Source organism: Myiozetetes cayanensis, unplaced genomic scaffold, assembly GCF_022539395.1.
Source record: "Myiozetetes cayanensis isolate MyiCay16 unplaced genomic scaffold, myiCay2020 scf14, whole genome shotgun sequence".
NCBI classification, from domain to species: Eukaryota; Metazoa; Chordata; class Aves; order Passeriformes; family Tyrannidae; genus Myiozetetes; species Myiozetetes cayanensis.
The window spans coordinates 12,667,185-12,690,526 of NW_026087048.1; the positions used below are offsets into that span (position 1 = coordinate 12,667,185).

Below are 23,342 nucleotides of genomic sequence, written 5' to 3' on the forward strand. Positions count from 1 at the left end.
GAAATTTTTAAACCATTGCTGCGTTTCAAAAAGGAATTAATCCAGAAGCATCCTCAACTTCGTGTTTACCCTGTGCCATATTATCCTATAATTGGTTGTTAGGTCAGGATTGCAACCTGGCAGGTTCCTCTTCCTCGCCTAATTAGTGCTTCTTCCTCATTGCTCAGTGAAGGACTTGTTATTTTCCCCCTGCAGATCTCCTTGTCCTGTGCACACTCCCTCACAACAAAAAACTTATACCCTCTTCCCCCAACAGTGATCCAGCCCTTCACATGCAGAAGAGCTGCTGTTGGCTCAAGCTGACACAAAGCTTCCAAATAACGAGCTGTTCAGTCTGACGAGCTTGAGGCAGTCCAAGTGTTCCAAACTTGGCAGCCCAGCCAATTCACCACTCAGACACTGCACATTTCCCTCCTGCCTGATCGGCAGCCCTGCAGTGACATGAGTCATTTGCCCTCCCCTCCTCTTAAACCCTGGACTTTCCTGGGGCCGAGCCAACGGCGCTGCACAGAGGTGTGCCACGTGAAGACCTGGCTCCTGCTGTGACAAATCCTCCTCTATGGCACAACAAGTCTGCTGTGCCTCACCCTGGCCCTGGCACCTGGTTTACGTGAGCTCCTCATAGCAAGAGCCCTGTCTGTCTTCAGCTGCGTGAAGTGCCTGTAAATCCACGGGGCGAGAGCCAAAACACAGCATCACCCTAGTCATACTGCAAATCTCTTATCTCTATAGCACCCTCAGCTAGGCTCAGCCAACTGCATCCTGTGCCTTGGCCTCGAAAACATGGCTCATTTCTCATCCCAGCCAATGGTCCTGCTCTTGCAAAATCCGGTATCAAGGCCAGCAGAACCTGGCTCCCCATGTGAGACCACACATGAATATTGTACCAGGTCCTAGACAGAGCAGTACCAGAAACACTGGGCTACATCAAACTGGAACAAAAACAGAGGCAAACTGGAAGGGTTTTGCAGAAACCCCAAATTAAACCAGACTGAGATGTCTGGCACAATGCATTAGGGAAGATTAAAAGAGTTAATCTGCAAGGCTTTGCTGAACAGCACAACTTGACAGCGATAGCCTGGATTCAGAGGAAGACAAGAAACTGCACCCTGGTACAAGGAACTGGCATTAGAGGTAATGAGGTGACACAAGTTTGGACAACGTGAGTTATTTGAGCAATTAGGAATAGGATGCAGTAGCTGGCTCACCTGTATATAGAAACAAATTTGTACAGCAGGGGAGGAAGCTTGGCCTTCCCTTGCTACTTCCAGAGCAAACAGAGTAAGCACTTGCTGGGACTGCCTTGCCCTAGGCAGCACTGTATGTCCCACAGTGTTTTGCAAGGACATCATTTACCCCAGGTAGGATACAGAGGTCTTTGCAGATTCCTCCTTAGAATTGCCTGAGGCTCTGTGTGGTGAGGCACTACAGGATATGCAGGTTGTTGCATTAAAGCTGGCAACACTGGCAACAAGGAGTGCAGATCCCGGAGCACATGGCACTTCTGCTCTTCTGAGGAGCACACTCCTTCCAACAGCACAGAGTGGCTTACCCAAACAGCCCAAAGCTTGCCCTCAGGAGTAGGGGAATCTTATCAGATCAGCCTCTGATTTCCTCTGCTTCCACAGCACAAGCAAGTATGCAAAGAAGTAAGATGACATTTGGCTTCTTGCAGAGAACAGCAGATAATTCAGCGAGATTAAAGGACAGCCACAGAAAGTATCTCTGCATGGCTGGGCAGTAACCTGGCGCTGCTGGAATGATGCTGCTCGAGCGCCTCTCTGTGGATATGAGCTCTTCTTCCTCCCTCTCACAGCCTTCTTAATCCATCAAATGATTTTTTACTTTATTTTACTTTTTTAAAACACAGAGCCAAATGGCTCCTGTTATACCCAGACAGTACCTCTGAGTTCACTGAACTTGGCACTGAGCTAGGAGCTGGCCAAGACAGAACTCTTACAGTTTCATCTTTTGATGGTTATATATATATATATATGATACCTCTCAAGGCCTTTCTATAGTTTCCAGAAGCAGAATAGCTCAAATTGGAACAGACCTACAGCTGCCTAAGGCTCACAGAGTGACCAGGAATGAAAGCATAGCTGGCAAGGGCATTGTCTTTGAAATAAGCAATCAGGTGCCTGTGTTTCTCTCCAGAACGTGCTGTGGAGCTCAGCACACAGCTCCATCACCAACACACATGTCAACACACTGATCATGCCAATTTCTCTGTATCCCTTCGAAGAAGCAGGAAACAAATGGTCCCCTGCTGAAATCATGAGTAAAAACAAAGGCTCTTCATCAGCCTCCTGCAGCTGCTTGTTGTTTTCCTTTCTCTATGGAGCCTGCCAGCTCCTGGTTATCTTGGCCAAGCACATGATTAGAGTCTTAGAGCAAATTCTAACTGTAAACAAACAAGCACATCTTGAGATGAATACACACAAACTGGTGGATGCACACTCTGTCTAACTGTTCGGCACATCCTGTCCTGCCTCTTCTGGTATTAGGCAGGCCCTGCTCCTCTCTACTGGATGGAAAGCAGATGGGGTAGGATTAGGGGAAAGATTCCCAAGCCCTTTACATTTGCACAGATAGCAAGAACTAGCCCCAGTGCTGTTCAAGGGGCCACATGTCAGTTGTGCTGGCTTTCTGCAGCATGGGAAGCAATGTAGGAATAGGAATTCCTGCCCCAAGTAATCCCCCATGCTTGGTTATGCCAGAAGGTCCATTTTTTCTAACAGTACCATAGAAACAAAATAACTAAGTTGTATGGCCACCACAACAAGAACAGAAGAAAGGATCCAGGACTGTTCCTTGTTCACCTCAGTGTTGAACCAGGTGGCTCAGTTTAAACTGGCACTGAAGGTTGGTTTGAGCTAACCTGCTTCACTTCTCACTGAAGCAGATGGCAAGTGCTCCCACAACCCTGTATCAATATCCGTAACAATCAGATGAGCTGTGAAGCTGTAATCTGTGGCAGATGGAAAATGACAGCACAAAAGGTTTTACTACAGCCCTCAAAGCCCTTCACAAAGGTAGAAAATAGGAAGGTTTAATTCAAATAGCTTGTCTTTCTCCAGAGCAAAGCCAGGCATCTGAGAATGAAACAAGGGGAATGCTTCTCCCTTTTCCTGCCTCCCCAAAAGACTGGCTGACTTTATTTCCAGAGGATGAGCTGAAATTTCTCATCAAAACTCAGCCCAAAACATGACAACTTGCTGTGAAAAGCTGAAATGGGACCTTGGCATGGGAGTATCTACACAGCTCAGTCTGTGCTGAATCCCTGGCACCCTGCATTGATGCTTTGCTGAACCTCTGTGGGAGGCACTAGAGTGAGACCTGAAAAAAAAACAATTCCCCCATGCACACAGATTGGAGTGGTTCCTGGCAGATTTGTCAGATTCCTTGTGGGTTATGCAGTTATCCTAAAAGCATGATCAGTTTGAAAAGGACTGGGGCTTATTCATGGGGTTTATGCTCAAGAAAGCACATTTTTGCTATAGTCGAGAATGGATGTTTTGAGTCATCTCATCAAAAGCCCTTCCAGAGGTTCCAGAGGGCTCCTGACCACCTGAAGAGCAACAAAGACACCCCATGCAAAATGCAGGTAGGCTCTCAGCTCCCAGCTGAGTAACCACAGTTGAGATGCTGCCAGTCTCCCACAGGACTACAGACCTGAAAATACTGACAAGTGAAAGACTGATCAGGGAGCCTGCACACTTTTTTGCCCCATCTGTCAAGGGCAAGCTATTAACTTAATACACTTCTGGAGTAAGTAAAAAATGCATGGATGCTTGGCTTTGCATTGTCCCTGCCAGTTCTTTGTCCTGGATTTCCTTTAAGAGGGATGCTTCAGCTTTGCATGGCCTTTGACCATTGTGCTGGTCATGTTCCTGGCCTGTTTTTGGCTCAGCCCAGCCCTGACTTCTCCAAACCCTTCAGCTTCTATCCTGCTCTTTAGTGACATTCTTGGCTCTAACACCAGTTTTATCCTGAACTTAACCCAGAGAGCTTGTCCGCACATTTCCAGGCTGCAATTCCTAAGCAGTCTTATCCCAAAACCGCCTGCTTTGAAGTCAAAAGAAACAAAAAACTGCAGAACAGCCCACATCAGGCCTGTCACTCTGCTGTGTCACTGCTGCTTAGCACTGCTGTGCTCTGGGGGATGACACCTTCATGGCCAATTTGCTGCCTGCTTTGAAAGGACCAGGTCTCTTGTTAAGGACAAGGATGCTGCTGGCTGCCCATCTGGGTGGGAGCAGAAGATGAGACTCACTGGTGAGCCCCAGCAATACAAAGACAGAACAGAGTCTGATAAAATGCCTGTCCTATGAAGAGCAAGAGACTTTTACTGAAGAAAAGGTTTTATTAAGGACCATTGTTGTTACTATAACATACCATATTGCTCTGATGCTCCAGGTCTCTGGGAGAGTGATGATTTGAATAGAGTATCTGTCAAAACTTCAGCTCTGGATTGTGGGTCTACAGGACTGTGACAGAGCAGAGCCTGGCCCTCGGAATGAAAGGCTGGCTACTGCTTCTTCTGTCCCTTCACTTTCTGTTTCTCCTTGTCCATGGCAGCTGCTCGCGTCTTCAGCCGACTCCAGTACTTGGGCTCCTCCAGTCCCAGTGGGCTCTGCTGCCTAATGAGGGGGAGAAAAGGGTGGTTAAAACGAAAACAATCCCTGACATTCCCCCGGTGCTCAGACAGCTCCCCCAGGGGTGCCTGGGGCTCACTACAAATTAAGCAGTTCTACTTCTTGTGTCCAAAAATCCTCAGTGATTCCCTCACAACAATCAACGCTGAAGTTTACTGCTCTTGACAGCAGTGACCTCTGAATTACTAGTTGCCTGTAACCTCTGTAGGTACAGAGGTCTCACTGCAGCTGTATTTGCACTGCTCTGGCTTCAGCTCTGGTGGCTGGCAACATTCGAGTAATTTTTCTGCACTAATTAGCCAGAAACCACCACAGGATTCACCCTGGAGACAAGGAATTAGGGAAGGCTGCCAGGTTATGTGTGCTGTAAGGTCATACGTGCACCCACCCGATACGTTTCAAATTGGAGAATTAAGGCACAGTGAAAAGAAGATAAAAATTATTGACACGGATCTGGCTCCAAGTTCCCAAAGTGATTCAAGGCAAACGACCCCAAAAAGAGATGTCACAGTGCCATCTCGTGACGACATCAATGCAATGCATCAGCTAAACTGCGACCTCGGCCCGAGAGTGACGGTGGTCTCAAACCGAAGAACCTCCAGCACAAACCTACTTAAACATCAAATAAACCCGGGAATGGAGGGGAGGAGAGAGGTATAAAGAGATCCCAGCTTTGCCTGGCTGTGTGATCAAAAGGAAGATGCAGACACTTGAGGATCATATTCCCTAACAAGCTTGCACAATCTGTGTTGCAGAAAAGCACATTAGAACTAGCAAGCTCTCTCCACCTGGAACGACAAGCCTGTCCCAGGCATCCTGAATAGCTGAAGCTATTCTAGGAAGGACAGAAGGGAGAAGAGGAAAGGTTCTGGGAGGCTGTCAGGAATCCAGCTTCCTGAACATCAACTTCACCCAGACACAAATCTGTCACAGCACACAGAACGACCCAGAAGATCCAGGGTGAGACCTGGCACAAACCTCAGCAAGACTAGAGCTTTTGCAATAATGCAGGTGCACTTACCTCTCAGGTAGAAGGAGAAACTTACCTATCACGTAAGAAAACGTTACATCTCTCAAACCATGGCAGGCTCTGCAAGGATTTGAGAGGCAAATTTGATTCCTTTGGGAAAGCCTCCTTCAGTGGGTTGAAATCAAAAAGAAAGATGGTGCTGTGACTGGCTTTTCTCTGTGCCAATTCACTGTCCTGCTGCTGCTTATCTCCTAGACAGAAATGAGCACAGTGAGCTGCTGCATCAGAAGTCATCCAATAAGAACTATCAAGGATCAGGGCACAGCTGAATGCACCCAGTGATCGTGTATCTATGACCACTTCAAGGTCATAGATACCCACCTCGAAGCAGCAAGTAGGAATTTACACTATCCACTGTGAACACTGGCTGCCAGGGGGATGCTACAGCATGAGAAGGTGGAGTCCTGAAGCAGTAAACAGTCTGTGATGTGTCGGTGTTTATCAGGGACACTGTGCCATCCCAGGAGAAGATCAGGACCTGAAACAGCAAATTGACGCTTGGAAATAGATGTAAAAGAAGTGAAAAACATTTCCTGGAAAGGACATGAAATGACATTCAGAACTTTGCATCTACATCTACGATGCTGTTTTCTTTGCCTGACCCATAATCATATGGCCACAGCACTTCAAGAGCAGGTCATGCAGGGAACTTGGACTGAATTGCTGCAGGTTAGGATTGGAAAAGAGCAACAGGACACATTAGAAATTAACTGGATCCAGCCTTTTGCATGACTGCTATGGGGAGTGGCTTTTAGACCTTGTCTTCCCCTTTCTGAGGCCACTTGAAAGGTCTCGCTGGACCTGTGTTTGTAACTCCCTTACCATGATGCCCCCCTCATATTTGACCCTGGTGCTTGAAGCTTCATGGCTGAACCCTCTCCTCTTTCACTTGGACCTGTCCATGTGCAGAGGGCCTAGAGTGCCTCCCACCTCAGTGGTCAATTAGAGGGCACAGGTGCAAGGGCATATTGAGCAATGGAAGAGAAACCCTTTGAGACATTACCAGTTACATATAGACCTATAACTGGTGCAGGCAGTCTTTATGCTAAAAATAGTTGGAGGCTGGGAAAAGATGTGAGGGCAGAACCATATCTGATTGCCCTGTTCTTTACCTTCTAGGCACCCAGTTACAGTCATTACTGGCAACAAGATCCTACCTCAGCTGGACATGTGTTCTCAGCCAGTTCTCAAGAGATCTGGCAGTAATACTCACTGCACTGGGGAAGGCCAGGATGGGCACCACTGCACTGACAGTACAATTTGGATCTTCAGGCCTGTAAAAGAGAACAGGTTTGTGTTGCTGTTCCATGTACTGGCACATAGTGAGAGGCTGTGATAATGACAGTGGCAGTTTGTGGCACACTGGCTGGTGTAAAGTTCCAGCCAAGCCCCTTCCCTACAGAGACAAAGCCTGCCTCCTTCTGGGTAGGAACCCCTGAGGCCCATCCCTGTGCAAACCTGCCTAGGAACTACATTGTAGTTACAAATCTCTCCTGCCTGCCACGGAGGCATGAATCCGCAGTCTTCAGAGCAGCAGCTTCCCTTTTCCTCAAACCAAGGGGATAAGTGAACATAAAAATGATAGGAAGATGGCAAGAAATGTTTATTCTGACTTTTAGGGGGAAGTTACTCTGTTAAGGGTAGAAAAGAGAAGAAAAAATTCCCCTGGGTACCTGACAGAGACACAGATAGTTCAACATCAGCTCTGGAGCTGTGCTACAAGTACTTGTGTTTTGGTGCACAGAAGGGCCGAGAAACACCTCTAATTCTGGTGTAATCACTGAATTTTAGCACTAGCAAAACCACACTTGCCAATGACAGCAGCATGCCAGAGCCTTCTAGGTAAAAGCAATAGAAAGTTCTCTACTCTACAGAAATCTGAGGCTCCTGTTAGACCTGACCACTGTAGCCAGGGCTTCTTTGGCTGGAGTGAGGTCTACCAGAGTCCACCTCACCTGTCTGCCAGGAGTGTGATGCTGGACTTCCCGGCCCTGGGTGCTTTCACCAAATAGTAAGAGCTGTCTGTACATAGCACGAGAAGCTGCACAATGGGACAGACAGGACCTGTACCAGGACAAGGTGTGTCATCACTGGCAGCTGCAGAACTCCGCAGAAAGTGGATACTGCGGATGAAACGTTCCTCTAGAATGGCAGTCACAGACAGTGGGAATCCTGAGGAAGGAAGAAAAAAAGGAACTGGCAATTTATCCACCAGAACAAGCTTGATGGCAGAAGAAGACTCTTCTGCCAGGAGAAACCCTGCATCATGGTAGGATGACACTGGCACCGATGGCAGCCTGAACTGTGATGCCACAACAGTCTCAAAGATGACCTGAGAGTGCAGTGGCAAAGCAGTGACTGTCAGTGTCTCACAGTCTCAGGGCAAGACCATCATCAGTCCTCCCTGAAGCATTTCCAGCCCCTGCAGTTCCATGGATGGGAATGGCTCTGCAAGAGCCAGGGCAGTCATACTGTGCTGGTAACTTCTGGCCAAGCATCTGATGAATTTCTGAATCCAAACTATTTACAGATTTGCTTGTAAACTATCTACCATCCACTTGTTCACAATAAGCCAGAGCCTCAGGCTCCTAGGGAAGGGAGTAATTTATCCACAGTGATGCCAGTATACAGTCCCAAAGGGCAAGCTCACCTAGGCATTTATCCCAAATAGTTATTGTTGCATCTTCACCTGCCAGTGCCAGGTACCTGGAGCAGGAACTGACAGCCGAGCATGCAATCGGGGCTGCACATGGCCACACAACATCAGGTTTCAGATCAGAATCTAAACAGAATGACATGAAGAAACACAACTGTAAGAAGGTTCAGAGCATTCTCTCTCATGGTACTAGCATCCATTTTCCCAATAAAACATGCACCGTTCCACAGTCTCCTGCCAGAGTGGCTTCACTAAAAAGACTGTCAGCCTGTGCAACACAGTCCCACAATCCAAATGCCAGCCCAACCCACAAGAGATGAGTCAGCTCTCCTCCCCATTCCTCATTTCCCTGAATCACGAAGACCTGGCAGAAAGACAGCCACTGGCCACAGAACACTCCCACTCCCCACAGAGTGCTCTGCTAGAGAAAGCAAGACTTTCTTACCCACTTGCTCGTTGAGTGGATGGTTAAGTAAGTACAAGCAGAAATTGTGGTTTCCATCCCAATGCACACCAATGCCAGCTGGAACATCTGGTACAGAGAAGGGGACAAAGAGAAGGAGACTGGGGACAAAGAAAGGAACAATCCAAGACAATGAAACACCATTAAAAAGCTCTCATGGTTCCCCTCATAGAAACTCTGCTCACACAGAAACTAAACCAGACAACCTCTCCCTTTCTTTTTTATCTTGCCTATGTGCCTCCTTTTTTGTTGTTGCTGGGGTTTTTTTTGGGGGGGGTGTTCTAGGTGGTGGGAAGGTTGGTTTGGGGCTTTTGGAGGGGTAGGGTAGTTGTAGGGTTTTTTTTCAAACTATGGAGATAAAGTTTTTTTTTACTCCATGTTTCTAACTGACTAACAAGTCTTAGGGCTGACAGTTTTACCCAGGTTTATGTCCTTGGAGGTGCAGTTTATAGAGTGAACCCAAGCCAGACCCACTGAGCTCTAAGTGCAGCCCAGTGTCATACAACAATGTGCTTCATGGATTAACAGCTTTTTGACCGTTTGGATTACCTGGTTGTACTTCCATATCAGGTCCCACCTGTAGGACCTGGCTAGGCAGAAGGAAATGAAAGGTAGCATGTCTGAAAAAAAAAAAAAAGGAAGAAATATATGTAAAAGAAAGGCTTTTATAAGAGCACTGTACTGTGACAAGACCTGAAATGTCTGCAGCCCCCTGCCATGAAGCCTTGGGATGAAGGAGGCAAAGATAAGACAGAGTCTTCCATCTACACTTGATAAGTGACTTGTGTTGATGACTCATGGACTGAAACCCTGGTTGGTGCCCCCCCTCACCTGGGAATCTCCTCCTTGATCACACCCTCGGCCTCCAGATACTCCCGGTACGTGCTACGGAAGATTGCTTCCTGCAGCTCCCACTGGAAATCCTTGATCAGGTGGTTGTACCCCAAGCCAAGCATGCTGTCATCATCCACTTCCTTCAAGCCATCCAAAGGGCTTTCAAAACTACTGCCTGGATTGAGAACACAAAGGGAAAAGGCACAACCCTGAAGGAGCAGACACCATGGAGGCGTTTTGACAATCCCTCCTTTGGGGTGGCATTATCTTGAAGCAGGACACTGCATCTTCTGTGGGAATTTCCATATCACTGGTCCATTTTCCAGTATTTGAAGGCAGGGGCGAGGGCAAGACTTCTGAGGACCCTGCTCACCTTGCCTTTCTGTGGCATTCTCCCAGCAGAAAGTCTGTTCCCTGCACATCCTCAGTATTCTCCTATAAATCCAGAGTGATGAACTAGGGGTGCTGTCAGGGTCCAGGAAGCAACCTCCTCCCTCTCCAATGACACTGAAGCCAAGGGTGTATGACACCCACTTTGAGACACACTGAAGTATTTCATGCTGACAAGGATGACATGTGAGATGGCCCAGTAGGAAGCAACTCCCACTACAGAACCACATGTAACTAGAAAGACAAGCCAGGAAGGGACCATGGAGCATGTTACTGAAACTTTCTGACCTGTTCTATATTTATAAGGGCCACGATTCCTTTGGCACCTGAAACAGCCTGCAGGTTGCACATACAGAATGAGTTCTGACCTGTAATAGGTTCAGGTGGCTTCACTGTCAGCAGCAGCACCGGAAGATCCAGCTTTAGATCAGATTGGTTTGCAGACACTGGAGAGTCCTGCAAGAGAAAAGTGTTGAGAACTTCACTGTGCACTACACTGATGAGTTTTCAGCTGTTCATGTAAATCAAATGCTTCCTAAAGAATGTGTATGCAAAGGTTGGCTGGCACTGCTTAGGAGATACTGGGTTTAGGCTCATTCTTCAGGCCAAAACACAGAAGGGTCACTACTTTCTCAACAACAGGAGACAACATTACAAATGATGTCCTGTCCAGACTCCTGTTTTTGTGCCATGTCTGAATTATTCTTGTTGCAGCACAGGCCTGTGTGAGTCACAGCAATGCTCAGAAAATAAAGGAGGGGGAAAAAAAGAAAGAAAAAAAAAAGGAAAATAAGCAGGACTAAAGGTTGAGGGGTGCTGCTGAAGACAAGAACCAGATTTTACTTCATAGAACCCAGGACTGGAAAAGGTGACTTATATGCTTGTCTGGAAACAGAATATTGTAACAGGGGACCAGTACTGGCATGTGCCCACCACCACCAGCCCACACACATTTACACCTGGCTAAACAGAAAAGGTCTGGCTAAATAATCAACCATGTCTGTGAAGGACAGGGCAGGAACTTGGGTAGTTTACATAGAATCAGCAAAGAGAGACTGCCTGGGTGTTTGCTTTTGGCTCTGCTAGGTTAAGGGGGATGTTTGCCCTAAAGACAGGGCTGAGAAGAAGCTCCCTCTTAAATGTTCAGTAAAGTCTTTGCTGAAGGAAGAGGAAACAGTTAGGAGGCAGGTATCACAGCAGGTTAGCTGGAAGTGCTGGTCAGGACATGCCTGTGTGTTGAGAGGTGAAATCTAGCAGGGTGAAAGTGATGGGGGGGGGTTATATCCTGACTCAGCATTTTAAATTCCCCATAACAGCTTGGGATAGTCACCGAGGCCAGTTACCATCCCTGCAGAACTGTCCATGCAGTTCCTGAGTTCTCTGCCCAAGAACCACAGGTGACAGTGGTTCGTGCACACAGGCAGAGACTCTGCCCTGCTCAGGTGGGTGAGGCCATGACCCCCCCAGGCTCCTCATGTAGGTGGTCTAAAACACAAACCCTGGCTCAGGGCCAGACTCCCCAGTGGAGGCATCCTGCCCGATTCCCACTCCTCATCACCTTCCCCCAGTAACACAAGAGTGAAGCCCTGTGGGAATACCCTTACACAGGGCCCTCTCAAATGGGGCAATACTGCTGGGAAATCAGCTGCCAGTTTCAGGGAGGGGCAGCAGGAACACCAAGCCTGGGACCAAGGGAATCTCTTTGGAAAGCCTGTCTCTGAAGAGTAAACATGTCCCAGTAACACAAAGGCCTTATGAAATGTGGGATGGGCAGCTGTAGCAGTTGTAGAGACACACACACACCATCCCTTGGGCCAACAGACTTGTTCAGCCTGTATCTTGCTGTCACTGTCTGCAGCAGCAAGGCTTAGGGAAAGACCTGGGGGAAAAAGGGTGTTAGGGAAAATAGCACAGTGGGAGATGGAACTGTTTTGTACCACAGATGTGCAGCTTGGCCTCCTCTCACTGCAAGCCAGCCCTTCTGCATCTCCTGGGTTCTCTTCCATCTCCCTCAGCCAGGAATCCTTAGGCAATTGGTAGATCTCCAGCCAAGCTTTTGTGCTGTCTGCATTGGGAAACCATGTTGAGCAATTAGAAATGAGGAGAAAAGGTCTTTCAAGCAAGCAGCCTTGGTTATCCTGTATTTTTTTAATATAAAATCTCTGAACTCCATGCAGCCCACCTCTCCTCCCACTAAGGCCTGACACGCTTTACTGAGACTGACATCTCAGCCTCCAGCTCAAGTCCTTGAGGTCCCACACGCACCAAGAAATTCCATGAAGCTACTCAGTCAAGAATTTGACCTGTAGCCTCTGAATACTAAAGTAGAAAGTGAGACATGGTCTCACATTAGTTCTCTGTGGATGCTACATATCTTATACTCAGCATGTGTCCAGGCAGATTCCACCAAACATGGGTCCAGAAAACCTGCCTGCAGTGGATTCACTAAGACAACTGCCACGAAAAAGAAGAAGAATGTTGTAGCAAGGAGTTTCTTGTTGCGTTTTTAGAAATTCTCTATGCTGTCTGGCTTATGTCTACTGAGAAAATTCTTCAGGTCTACCTATTCCCAGTGCAAAAGTGAGCCATGGCAAAACAGAGGAAGAACTGAGTTTGGGACTCCTGGAGAAGAGGGGAAAATTGCTTTTCACTGAGCCTTCTGGGAGCTGGGAACTGCACTGACCAGTTCCAGACACCTCACTTTTGGGATCAGTCCTGGTCCCCACCAACGCTTTTGGAGAGGACAGGGAGTGGTAAGAGCAGCTCTCTAAGCTGGAGGAGGGACTGGGAGGGTTATAACAGGATCCCTGTGTACCCAGAACACTTGCAGCATTTTAAAATCATTGCTGCTGGCCCCTCTGCTGTGTAACAGAACACAGCAGTTGTCACCCAACACACCACGTTTCTGCACTTGCCTTGCAGCAGGACTCCTGCGTAATCACCCCCCGGGGACAGCACCACCTCCACACAAGTGCTTCTCTTGCTGATATCCCCCTGCCAAAGGAAAACAGGCTGGCATCAAAGCAGGATCACTGATTCAGAGAGCTCCATGGCCTTACGCAGCTCTCAACAAGCTGAAGGCCAGGCAGATTGTTGGAAGAAGGGGAATAAATATTGGGCAGCACTCTCGGAGTGCTGCTTCCTGTGGCAGAAATTCCTGATGGCAATTAGTACTCGTCATGATTGATTACTTGTCAGTCTGTGCCCAGGGTCTATGGAATTAACTCAGTACTTACCACTTCATTTAGGGCTTTAATGAGCAGGAAGCTTTCCTTATGGAAGCAGAAGAGCCAGACAAGCCCTGGAATAGAAAGACAGAAGTAGCAGGAGGAGAGGGAGAACAGTGAACAGATGGTAGGTATGGCTGTTACAACGTGTGCAGGAGAGTGAACAGGACTACATTTTTTTTCCTGGGGTCAAGGAACAATATCCCACGGTTTCCAGCACTAAACTTTTGCTGGCTTTCTTACGCCAGCACCAGCAAACATTTGATTGTGCATGGAGATGGATAAGCCAGTTTGAAAAGTATCCCCACCAGAACTGATAGGTTTCAGATGAACCAACAAACTAATCTCTTTCCCACAGGGAAATCACAGGTGCAGAAACAGTCATGGGCAGGAGGTCATACCAAGCAGTGGCTCTTTCTGTCCAGTCCAAGGTGTTCCTAAAATTTAATGTGCTTCACCCTCAGCTCTGCACCTGCCTCTCCTGCTCCAGAGAGGACACCAAACCCACACCCTCTGCTAATCACAAGGCCCTAGGGACAGTGTCACCCTACAACCTGATAGGTATCTAACGCCCTCTTTGCAGGACCTTCTAGGAAACCTGTCAGCCACACTAATGTTCCCACTGATTTAGCACTCTTCCACAATGCAGCTGCCAATTCAGCTCCAGAGCACAGTTATGCCCAGCCAGGGCAAGGAAATCCAAGTCACACTAACCCATTTCATCCACTGCAAGCAGGACATGGCTCTCGTTCCCCAAATCAGAGGCATGGAGGGCACAGATCTCTGTCTTGACTGCATCCCAAGCACAGATTTCCTTACAGTCACACGTGCTGAAGGCAGCCAGACCCACAGACAGACCAACAAAGATGTATTTTCCAGACACTGCAAGGCAATTGGCTCTTCCAGTCACCTATCAAGAGAGGGAAAATATGAGTGTAACATGAAGGAAAACCTGACTGCCTTCCCAAAGGAGGATACATCAGCCATACTAACGATATACTCACAGCCTTTCACCAACAGAAAATGATTATTTATTCCACAAGGGAAAAATTTTGACATGTGCTTTCATGAGAAGAGCAGGGGAGCATCAGAGAGCAGGCTCTCATCTCTGTTTTGTGCGGGGAATGAGAAGGTTTGTCCCCACCTTTCCCCTTTCCATAAATAGGAGAGGCTTTAAAGGCCGAGAGCTCAGGAGCACTCAGCCTTCCCACTCCTAACACAGAGCTGTGCTGAATCCCTCTGGGCAGTCACAGAACACCAGCAGGCACCAGTGTGTCCCCCTGGATTCTCCACATAATGATGGAGAAGGCAGCACTGCCCTTCTGCTCACAGTACTCCCACTGGAGTATTCACCACAGCATAGAGTTGAGCTTGCCCACTTCTGTGCTGCTGGCTAATCACCTTCTCCTCAGCAGACAAGGGTGGAGCCAGCCTGGGAAGCACAAGGTGAATTTAGTGTTTAATATCAGCTTCTCTCTTTTCAAAGAGGTGTGATAGATGAGTGGGAAGCAGAACCTGCCAGACAAGCTTAGAAGCTGCAGGCTTTTAAAGGGAACCAGTGAGATGGTGGTGGATTCGGAGGAAGGTCACGAACAGAAGAATGTAAAATCAACTGAAGGAATATTCTTTAGGAAAGCTGCTATGGTGGTTGATGCTGTCTCTGCTGTGGGGGGCTCTGTACCTGGAACTCAGCTGTAGGAGAGCATTTTGTGGGCTGGACCTTCCGTTTTTGTGCTTCTCGGAGCATCTCCCTTCTCTCAATGATTTCCATAGCGCTCTCAAAGACCTGCATCACCAGCTTGCTGATCATCCTGAGGGGCTGAGGCAACACATCGCGCTTCCGATCAGGATCCTGCAGGAAGAAATCTTCCTCGTCATCCTTCGGCCAGTCCTTTTCAGATGGTGGGGGAATCTCCAGGGGATGCCTCCGGATATTCGCAGCCATGGCTCTGCCCTTCCAGGTGCAAAGCACACCACAGGTGCAGGAATCACCCTGGGTGCAGAAGAGTGAAGAGTCCTGCAATATCTACTTTAATGAGGTAATGGGGAAAAGATGATTAATGATCTCTTAAGGGGGAGCTCCTTTCAGCATTGGCAGTCATAGCAACCCTGTTCTGTACAGCTCGTTCCTGCCTGTATCCCTTCTGTTACCCAGGGTTTTGTCCTGCTCTGGGAATATCAGCCACGCAGGAAACTGCAGGCTGCCTGCAGGGGAAAAGGGAGCCTAAAAAACTTCGGCACGAGTTTGTAAACTTCATAAATATAAATAAATATTTATAAATAGGTGTGAATATTTATAATATTTAGAAACTAATAAACATTTGTAAACTTAATGGAATCATTCGGCCTGGGGAACAAAAAAAAAAAGAAAAAAAAAAAAACACGACAATTAACTTGGAAGAACTTGGAAGAGCAGGTGTTTCGGCCTGACCTCGGAGCGAGGCCGGGGGCCGAGGGTCCGGGCCGTGCTCCTCCAGCTCTCCCGGCGTTATTCGCCGGCGCTTCCCGGGCGGGGGAAGCCTTTGGCGGTGACACCGCCGCGGCCCCGCTGTTGACGGTCGCCGTGGTAACGGCGCGTCGCTGCCGCGGCCCGGCCGGGAACGCGGCCCCGCAGCCCCCGCGTTCCCCCGGCGGGGCGGAGCTGGGGCGCTGAGGGCGGAGCGGCCGCGGCCCCCGGGCAGCTCCAGCCGTGCCATGGAGGGGTTTGTGGACTTCACCAACCGCTGCCAGGGCCGCGACCAGCTCTTCCGGTGAGTGCGGGCACAGGAGGCCTTCCCTAGGCCCTTCCCCGGCTCGGGCAGGCCCCGGCCCCGCGCCCATCCCGCCCCTCGGATCGGGCTTTGGTCTCGGGCATGAAGCTTCGCTCTGCCATTCTGGGCTCCTCAGTACAACAGACAAGGAGCTGCTGGAGAGGGTCCGGCGGAGGCCGCAAAGGTGGTGAGGGGTACAGAGCATCCCTGTTCTGAGGACAGGCTGAGGGAGCTGGGCCTGGTCAGTCTGGAGAAGGCTGAGGGCGGATCTCGTTAATGCATATAGATATGTCAAAGGGGTGTCAGAGGATGGTGTCAGACCCTTTTCGGTAGTGCCCAGCGACAGGACGAGGAGCAAAGGCCATAAACTAAAGCACAAGAAGTTTCAGCTCACCATGAGGAAGAACTTATTTCGATTGAGGGTGGCAGAGCAGTGGAACAGCTGCCCAGGGAGGTCCTGGAGTCTCTCTGGAGGCATTCCAAACCCACGTGGACACGTTCCTCTGTCACCTGCTCTGTGACCCTGCCTGGCAGGGGGGTTGGACTGGGTGATCTCCAGAGGTCCCTTCCAAATTTAAATCTGTGATTCTGTGAAATAAACCCGCCCTGCTGCTGCCATCCCATGATTGTCCATGTCTCACCTGTGTCCTCTTCTCCTCGTTTTTTCCCTTCCAGAGCCACTCAGTACACATGCATGTTGCTTAGCTATTTAATAGAGAATAAGGCTGATAAAAAGAAGCTGGTAATGAAACTCAAGCAGTTGGAATCTAGCATGAGCTCTGGCCGGAAAAGTAAGTACCTACTGTCTAGAGGGATAAAACCTTCTTTACTTGTTCCTTCCAGCAAAACAGCTCCTGGCCTTGTGTTTTCTGTAGTTAGCAGCAAAACTCTTTTAGTGCATTTACAAAATTGTCAGCAGGCTTTGTCTCTGCCGTAGCTTGCCAGGCTGGGTACGGCCAAATAGACACTTATTTTTTCCTCAGCCTCCTCTCCAGCTGGGCAATCAGAATTATTGCTGGAAGAACGAGAGGAATAGATGTTAACAGTCAGTTGTTGCTGCAGAGTTTGAGTTGTCATCTCTGTTCAAGGACAAACCAGAGTGACAAGGCAAGGCTGGCTCACTGTGTGCTCAGTCCTTCCAGCTGATGGGCTGAGACAACTCAGAGTTAAAGATCATCATCCCAATAAAATCAGCTCTGAAGGAGCATCCTTCAATATGGCTTTTTATATATATATATTTTTATGTATATCCTACTTCACGTATTCATTTTCTCTAGCATTTATACTCTACTAAATCACCTACTCTCCATGCTTTCCTCACACTCTGCTTGCGTCACTCCATTCTGTGTCACGGCTGTGTCCACGATGGTTATGCTGTTGCTGTAGTTGTATCACTTGCTTTCGGGCTGATCTTACACCTACTTACCAGTTGCTCAATTCTGGAACAGCTGCAACGCATGAAGCAAATATTCTAATTTAATGTGTTGCCATGGGTTTGTTTATTGTTCCAGTTAGCTCCAGAGTATGGCAGTTTCTAGTGGAGAGGCCAGCTGGTTTATCAAGAGAGCCATAATTCTCTTGCTTCTTCTAAACAAATCACTGATAGACATCAGGCCTAAACTCAGGGCTCTGGTAGTTCCACCAAGCTCAGGTGCTGCCAACATCTGTCACTGTGGCAGTGCAACAGGGTGTAGAAAGTGTTTTGAATAATATTGTATTAACATTCACAGGGAAATGCCACAGATGAAATCAGGTTTGCCATATATTGTAGCTTGAAATGGAATACACTGTTCCACACAGTTTGCAGAGAACTATGGGTCCCTCTGACAAATTCATGGGAGGGATTTGTGCTCGGCATGTGAATCACCAGCTTTCATAAATGTTTAGGAAAGCTGAAGCTCATGGTTGCAATAAGATTAATGCAGCAACATCTCATGTCCACAGAGTTAGGTGAAATCCAGTGAAATGTACAGCTGAAATTAGAGGCTCTGTTTGTGTCCCCTTATTGCTGACCGTGACTCCTGCAGAGCCGAGGGTGACACTGGTCCAGAGGCCACCCAGGCTCTGAGAACAGCATGGCAGGAGGGGCTGCAAGTCCTGCCTATTGACAAAATACGTGTGTAGGTCCTGGGCTAGTGATGTTTACAAAGAATTGAGATGTTTACATCCCATTCCTCCCTAATGCCAGCAAGTACTTAAGCATACAAACACCCAAAACCCTCCAAGTTTTTTAAAGCACATGTGGACAGTGACAGGCCACGCTGTCCTGCATAAGGCCAGGCCATGCTAATCTTTGTGGGGTTTCTTGCAGTGTTCAGGCTGGGCAACATGGTGCACGCCTTGGTGGCAGCCAGGAAAACTGCAGAGCTGCCACATGTGGTTCCTCGTTTCTGCCTCACGGCCTCCAACCTGACCCGTGCCCTGTACTTCATGTGCGACGCCGTGCTCTGGGTGAGGAGCGTCGGGCTCCAGCCTGACATCAACAAACCCAAGTGGAGTAATTGGGCCAGCAAGTGCTACTACTACTCAGTCCTGCTGAATCTAGCCAGGGACTGGTATGAGATCTCCTGGAGGCTGGAACAAGCTGCACAGGAAGAAAAGGCAAAGGAGAATTCCTGCTGGTACAAACACAGTGAGGAGCTAAACTGTGTGAAATGTGATGGTTTGCGCGGTTTTCTCCTCCTGCTCTTTCAGATCCTGAAAAGAAATCCTCCTTTGCTACTGGACTTGGTGAAGAACCTCTGCGATCTCTCAGGCCCCTTAGATACACTGGGAATCTACAAGACCAACCCAGGAGTGATTGGTTTCTGCGGTGTCCTCTCCTCCCTGGTGGGGATCCTCACATTAGCAAGCCCGCATCTGAAGCTTAAACAGTGACATAAAAGGAGCCGCATAGTACAAGGCTGCAGTTTTGATCCTCTGATAGATTTTTATCTTCGTGGGACACTTTCAAATGAACCTGTCTAACAATAACCTCGAGATTAATTCTGTCCTTTGAATAAGTGAATTCTACCCTTTTTCTTCCCTGTGCCTTTGCAGATGAGTTTGGTCCCATTACACACTCCCTAATGGAGTGGAGATAGGAAAAGGCAGAGTAATATTTCACCAGCAGAAACAGGACTTGGAACATGGCTGCTAGATAAGAAAATATTCCTTTATTTTAATACAGGGTTGTGAAATAGCTTCATAGGCAACTGCCATAGGTATATGACTGATGACTAATCATGTTTACACTGGAAAGCTGCAATTCACTAATCCAAGATTCCTACAGTCAGATTGTCTGTACTGGGCTCAGGCAAGTTAGGAGCTGCAGTTAAAATGGCCTGAAGTCAAGGGTGAGTGTTTTGATGGGTTTGGCCTGATGGATCCTGTTTCCTGCAGGCAGTGTTCTGGGTACAGTGTGATGGTAACTGCAGAGTGGTATGATCTGACCTTCGATGATCTCTGTGGTGTGCACGGGTGGTGCTGGAGCTGTAGTCTATGAGTGCCAACTCGCATCCCAAGAAATCAGCACTTTCTTCTTTTCCTTTGATACTGTGAGCCAAGGACCATTGGCCAGTGACTCTGACTCCTCCAGCAGGCCATGGCTGAGGGTTTTGGTGAAGGACAGCACATGGAGAAGCTCATTTGATTGTTGGTGATGCCATGATTTGTAGGGAACTGGGTTTCCAAAACTGTGAATCTGAAACCACTCATGAACACTAAACCTCCCATTACACATGCACCTTAACTCCCAAACCACTGTGACTGCAAGTGCAACAATTTTCCATTATCACATTGTGATAAGGAGCTTGTTTTGCAGTTTTAATTTTACATGAAAAATTCCAGTATAATAAGGAGTTTGGAACCTGCAGTTAAGGAGAGAAGCCTGGCTCAGAGCTAGTTGAGTCAGACAGACTGCAAGGGTGTGTTTCTAATTGTGTAAGCTTCCAGAGGGAAGGGAATGGAGCTGGTCATGATAATATCAGAAAAGCTTCTTACTGAATTTGGGCATTTATGGTTTAGATTTTCCTATCTAGTCCTCCCTATCCTCCCTGCTCATGACCACAAGATTTCTTGTGTGTTCCCTTGTTGGCTGAATGGGTTTTACCATTTGAAAATGCCGTATATTTGCCATGAAACTGCATTATTGTTCATCAATGACCTCGCTGGGAATGGTGCCTGGCAGTATAATTAGGTTAAAAGAGAAATGCTGTGTCCAGCTGTCTAACATGGCATGCAGTCTTTGCTGCTCCTGACTTTGCAGAGTACCAGTTTGGACACCATCTGAGAAAAAAATGCACATTATATAGGAGATAAAATTAACATTTTTCTTCATCAGAGTTAGACCTATGTGTTCTGCTACTTTCTGGTGTAAGAACTCCTTGTTTAATTTGTCAGGAGATGTGAACAGAGACTTACTCTTACCTGGACCAAAGTGTTCTCTTATTACTTCTGATGCTATCTGAAAATAGAAATTAAAAGGTGCTGGTCTCCTTTATTAAAAGGCAAAGGTTATGGAATTAAGTAGGCAGGTAAGGCAGTGCCCCAGTTTACCTTAAGTCATTGTGGCTGGGCTTGGAATTACTTCCAGTTTGAATATGAAGTGTTAGCGTGCCAATGAAGTGTTTGAAAAGAAAGAGGTTGCTGGACAGGATACTTAAGTGTTCTTGAAGACCAGATGTGGCCTGCAGCAGCTCCTCTTTTTAATATGGAAATGAATAGCATTAAAAGTAGAGCATACTGGCAGTTCAGGCCATAATGGAGCATTGTGCATGGGATATATTGTATTCAAGGGCTTCCTCTCCTTTATAACAATGGAATTTTTTTTGTTTCATTCTCCATTTGCCTTTGATCCCCTGGCAGTGTGGAACCCATCCCTCCCTTAGTCAGATTTGATCATCATTCCCCTGGAAGGAAGGAAGAGGAGTCTGTTTACTGGATGTTAAGCACTAATATTTGCCTTCTGCTCCCCAGCTGGAGGCCAGTGATTTAAGGTACCTTAATGTAATGTGACTGAAATCATAGAATCATGATCATATGGAGAAAATCCTTTTAGTGCCTTTTTTTGTATCTGTTTCTAATACAGCAGTTGAAATAAGGACAAGATGTTTGAACACAAGCAATAAACTACAATGAGTGTTGAGACCATGTCTGTGTGTGTAACTTGGTGGTATAAAGATATGCTGAAGGAGGGAGGATTCCTCCCACCTCTGAATTTTATGGTGATACCGTTCAAGAGACATTGCCTATGGTTGGGTTCTAGAGCTGTCCTTCTGCAGTAGCCAAGTGGCAGCCAGATTCATCTGGCTAATTTACAGTCCCCATTTCAGCTGCAAAAATATGACTGTCAGATAAAACTGCATCTGTGGAATGCCCTGAAGCAAGATGACATTTTGGGAATTGCCATCAGCCGCCCTTGGGTACCAGCAGCGAGGGTTGGAACCTTGTGCCCAGCGTAGGCACAGCTATGGTGAAAGGAAAGACTGCACCTTCATTTTCAGCATCTTATAAACAGTCTTTCATTTGGATGGCCATAATTTGATGACAAATGCCAGTTCAGAGCAGGGAGCAAAGGGTAACATCTCCAGCAGAGATGGCAAGGGATGGAGCCAGGATAACCATTAAACTGAGTTTACTGTTAGCTCCTATCCCCTGCAGAGAACTTGGAAGCTCCAAAATGTCAGCTCCTGAACAATGTATAAGGCGTTGCATTCAGCAATGTTTTAGCAAGAGTTTCCTTCTGGATTAGTGGCCTTTTACACGTTTTGTAATGGAAACAGTCAGCAGAAGAGTGATCATCTTCTGCTTACAGACAAGGCCTTCCAACACCGTGCTTGGCATGATATTTCAGGGAATTCCCAAGGATTCCCAGGTGAGTGGCAAGAACAATCAAAGGTTAAACACCAACAATTCCAGGGGGACACCAAATGAACCAGTTCTGTAGAGGAAGAGTGACTGGGGGAGGGGGTGTGAGATCTTCAAGTATCTAAAAGGTTTTCTGCCAGGAGAAAGGCAATAATTTTGTCTCTAAATCCATGCAGGAGGTAATGTGATTATATTGCAGAAAAGAATTAAATCACACTTAATTTTTGAACTGTAAATTAAATAAAACTCTAAATAGATTGCCCTGGAAAGCAGTGCTTAAAAAGAAGCTGGACAGGCATGTGTCAGCAGTGGTTATGGGGTTGCTGATCCTGCATGGAAATGGAGTTACCTCCCCAGCCCCCTCTCAGACCAAAGTGTAAAGAAGCCTTGATGGACTTTTAGGGTCTGGCTCACCCCCTCACTGTGGTGTGTTAATGGTACAGAGCAGACTGCAGAGGCAAGGGTGTGAAACTGCTTCCCTGCACCCCACAGATCCAGTGAACTCTAAATGTTGCCTCCAGGGGCACAGGAAGTATTTCTGGTGTGAGCTGGAGCGGTGGGGTGGTACCTTTGCCTTGCAGAGCCTGGGGCTGGCACAGCCTTTGCCCCAGAGGAAGGGGAGGGGATCAGCAGAGGCATTAGTAAGGCAAAGGCTGTGTTGTCAGTTGACTCTGACTCCAGCCAAGGCAGAGAGGAGGTTGGTATGCCCCCTGCCCTTTGAGCCGGGCCAGCAGGGCTGGAAAAAGTCTCAGTGCCAAGAAAGCAAACTTTTGAGCAGGCTGGTGCCCTTTGTCCCACTGTCTGTAGGGCAGGGACTCACCCCAGCACCGAGCTGGAGGCAGCCCAGCACATTCATGTGCCTCTGTACCCAGCCAGCAAGGCAGCCCTGCAAGCTCTGCACAGTCCCAGGCTGGAAGCAAACTCTGGGCTCTTTGGGAAGAAAGGGGGGTATTTTCCTCCCGTGTGTGGCTTTCCCATGTCCCTGGGAAGTCTCCCACCCCTATGTACAGCAGCGCAGTCCAGAGCAGGGAACCATGGAGTCAGGTTGGGTTCACACCTCTGTGTCCTGCACAGGGGTGGTGGGAAGCTGCAGGCATTCTGAGCCACATGCCAAGGTCTCCCTGCCTCACGCCGAGTGGTCCAGGACACACAACAGCCCCATGTTAGCAGGCTGCCTGGATCACTCTGACCCCCTTGGTTACTGCCTTGTCCTCTGGCACTTGTCCTCTTTGTTGTCCTTGTCTCATCAGTGTGGCTCATCCTTGGTCTCTGTAGTCACTAACCAAGACCTGGTATAGCTCTATGCAGGTGATGTCTTTTCTTATTCCAGTCAGTACCACAAATGGATTTGTTAATGATGGAGTGAGTAGTCAGTGTGCCTCCCGTTCAGCAAGGCCGTGGAAGAGCAGCATTTTAGTTGCTGGCAGGTCAAGGAGGGCAGTTGTTCCTCTATGAAGCATTTGTGAGCCCACATTTGGGAAACTGTG

General features: G+C 47.9%; 2 protein-coding genes across 2 annotated transcripts; one reads left to right on the forward strand and one right to left on the reverse strand.

The window, feature by feature from the left end:
- Positions 1 to 4,411: 4,411 nt before the first annotated feature.
- Positions 4,412 to 16,483, reverse strand: WDR93 (WD repeat domain 93). The gene is made up of 16 exons (XM_050309696.1): positions 16,403 to 16,483; positions 14,940 to 15,251; positions 13,973 to 14,168; positions 13,268 to 13,332; positions 12,943 to 13,025; positions 11,969 to 12,092; positions 10,400 to 10,487; positions 9,639 to 9,816; positions 9,357 to 9,427; positions 8,790 to 8,876; positions 8,339 to 8,470; positions 7,644 to 7,860; positions 6,902 to 6,962; positions 6,010 to 6,166; positions 5,705 to 5,879; positions 4,412 to 4,643 (listed from the first exon to the last, which is right to left on the reverse strand). Exons 1-16 carry the CDS (start codon positions 16,403 to 16,405, stop codon positions 4,532 to 4,534), a joined length of 2,061 nt encoding a protein of 686 aa, XP_050165653.1. The 5' UTR covers positions 16,406 to 16,483; the 3' UTR covers positions 4,412 to 4,531.
- PEX11A (peroxisomal biogenesis factor 11 alpha) lies at positions 15,899 to 21,138 on the forward strand. The gene is made up of 3 exons (XM_050309695.1): positions 15,899 to 16,008; positions 16,684 to 16,799; positions 18,320 to 21,138. Exons 1-3 carry the CDS (start codon positions 15,953 to 15,955, stop codon positions 18,883 to 18,885), a joined length of 738 nt encoding a protein of 245 aa, XP_050165652.1. The 5' UTR covers positions 15,899 to 15,952; the 3' UTR covers positions 18,886 to 21,138.
- The last annotated feature ends 2,204 nt before the right edge of the window (positions 21,139 to 23,342 follow it).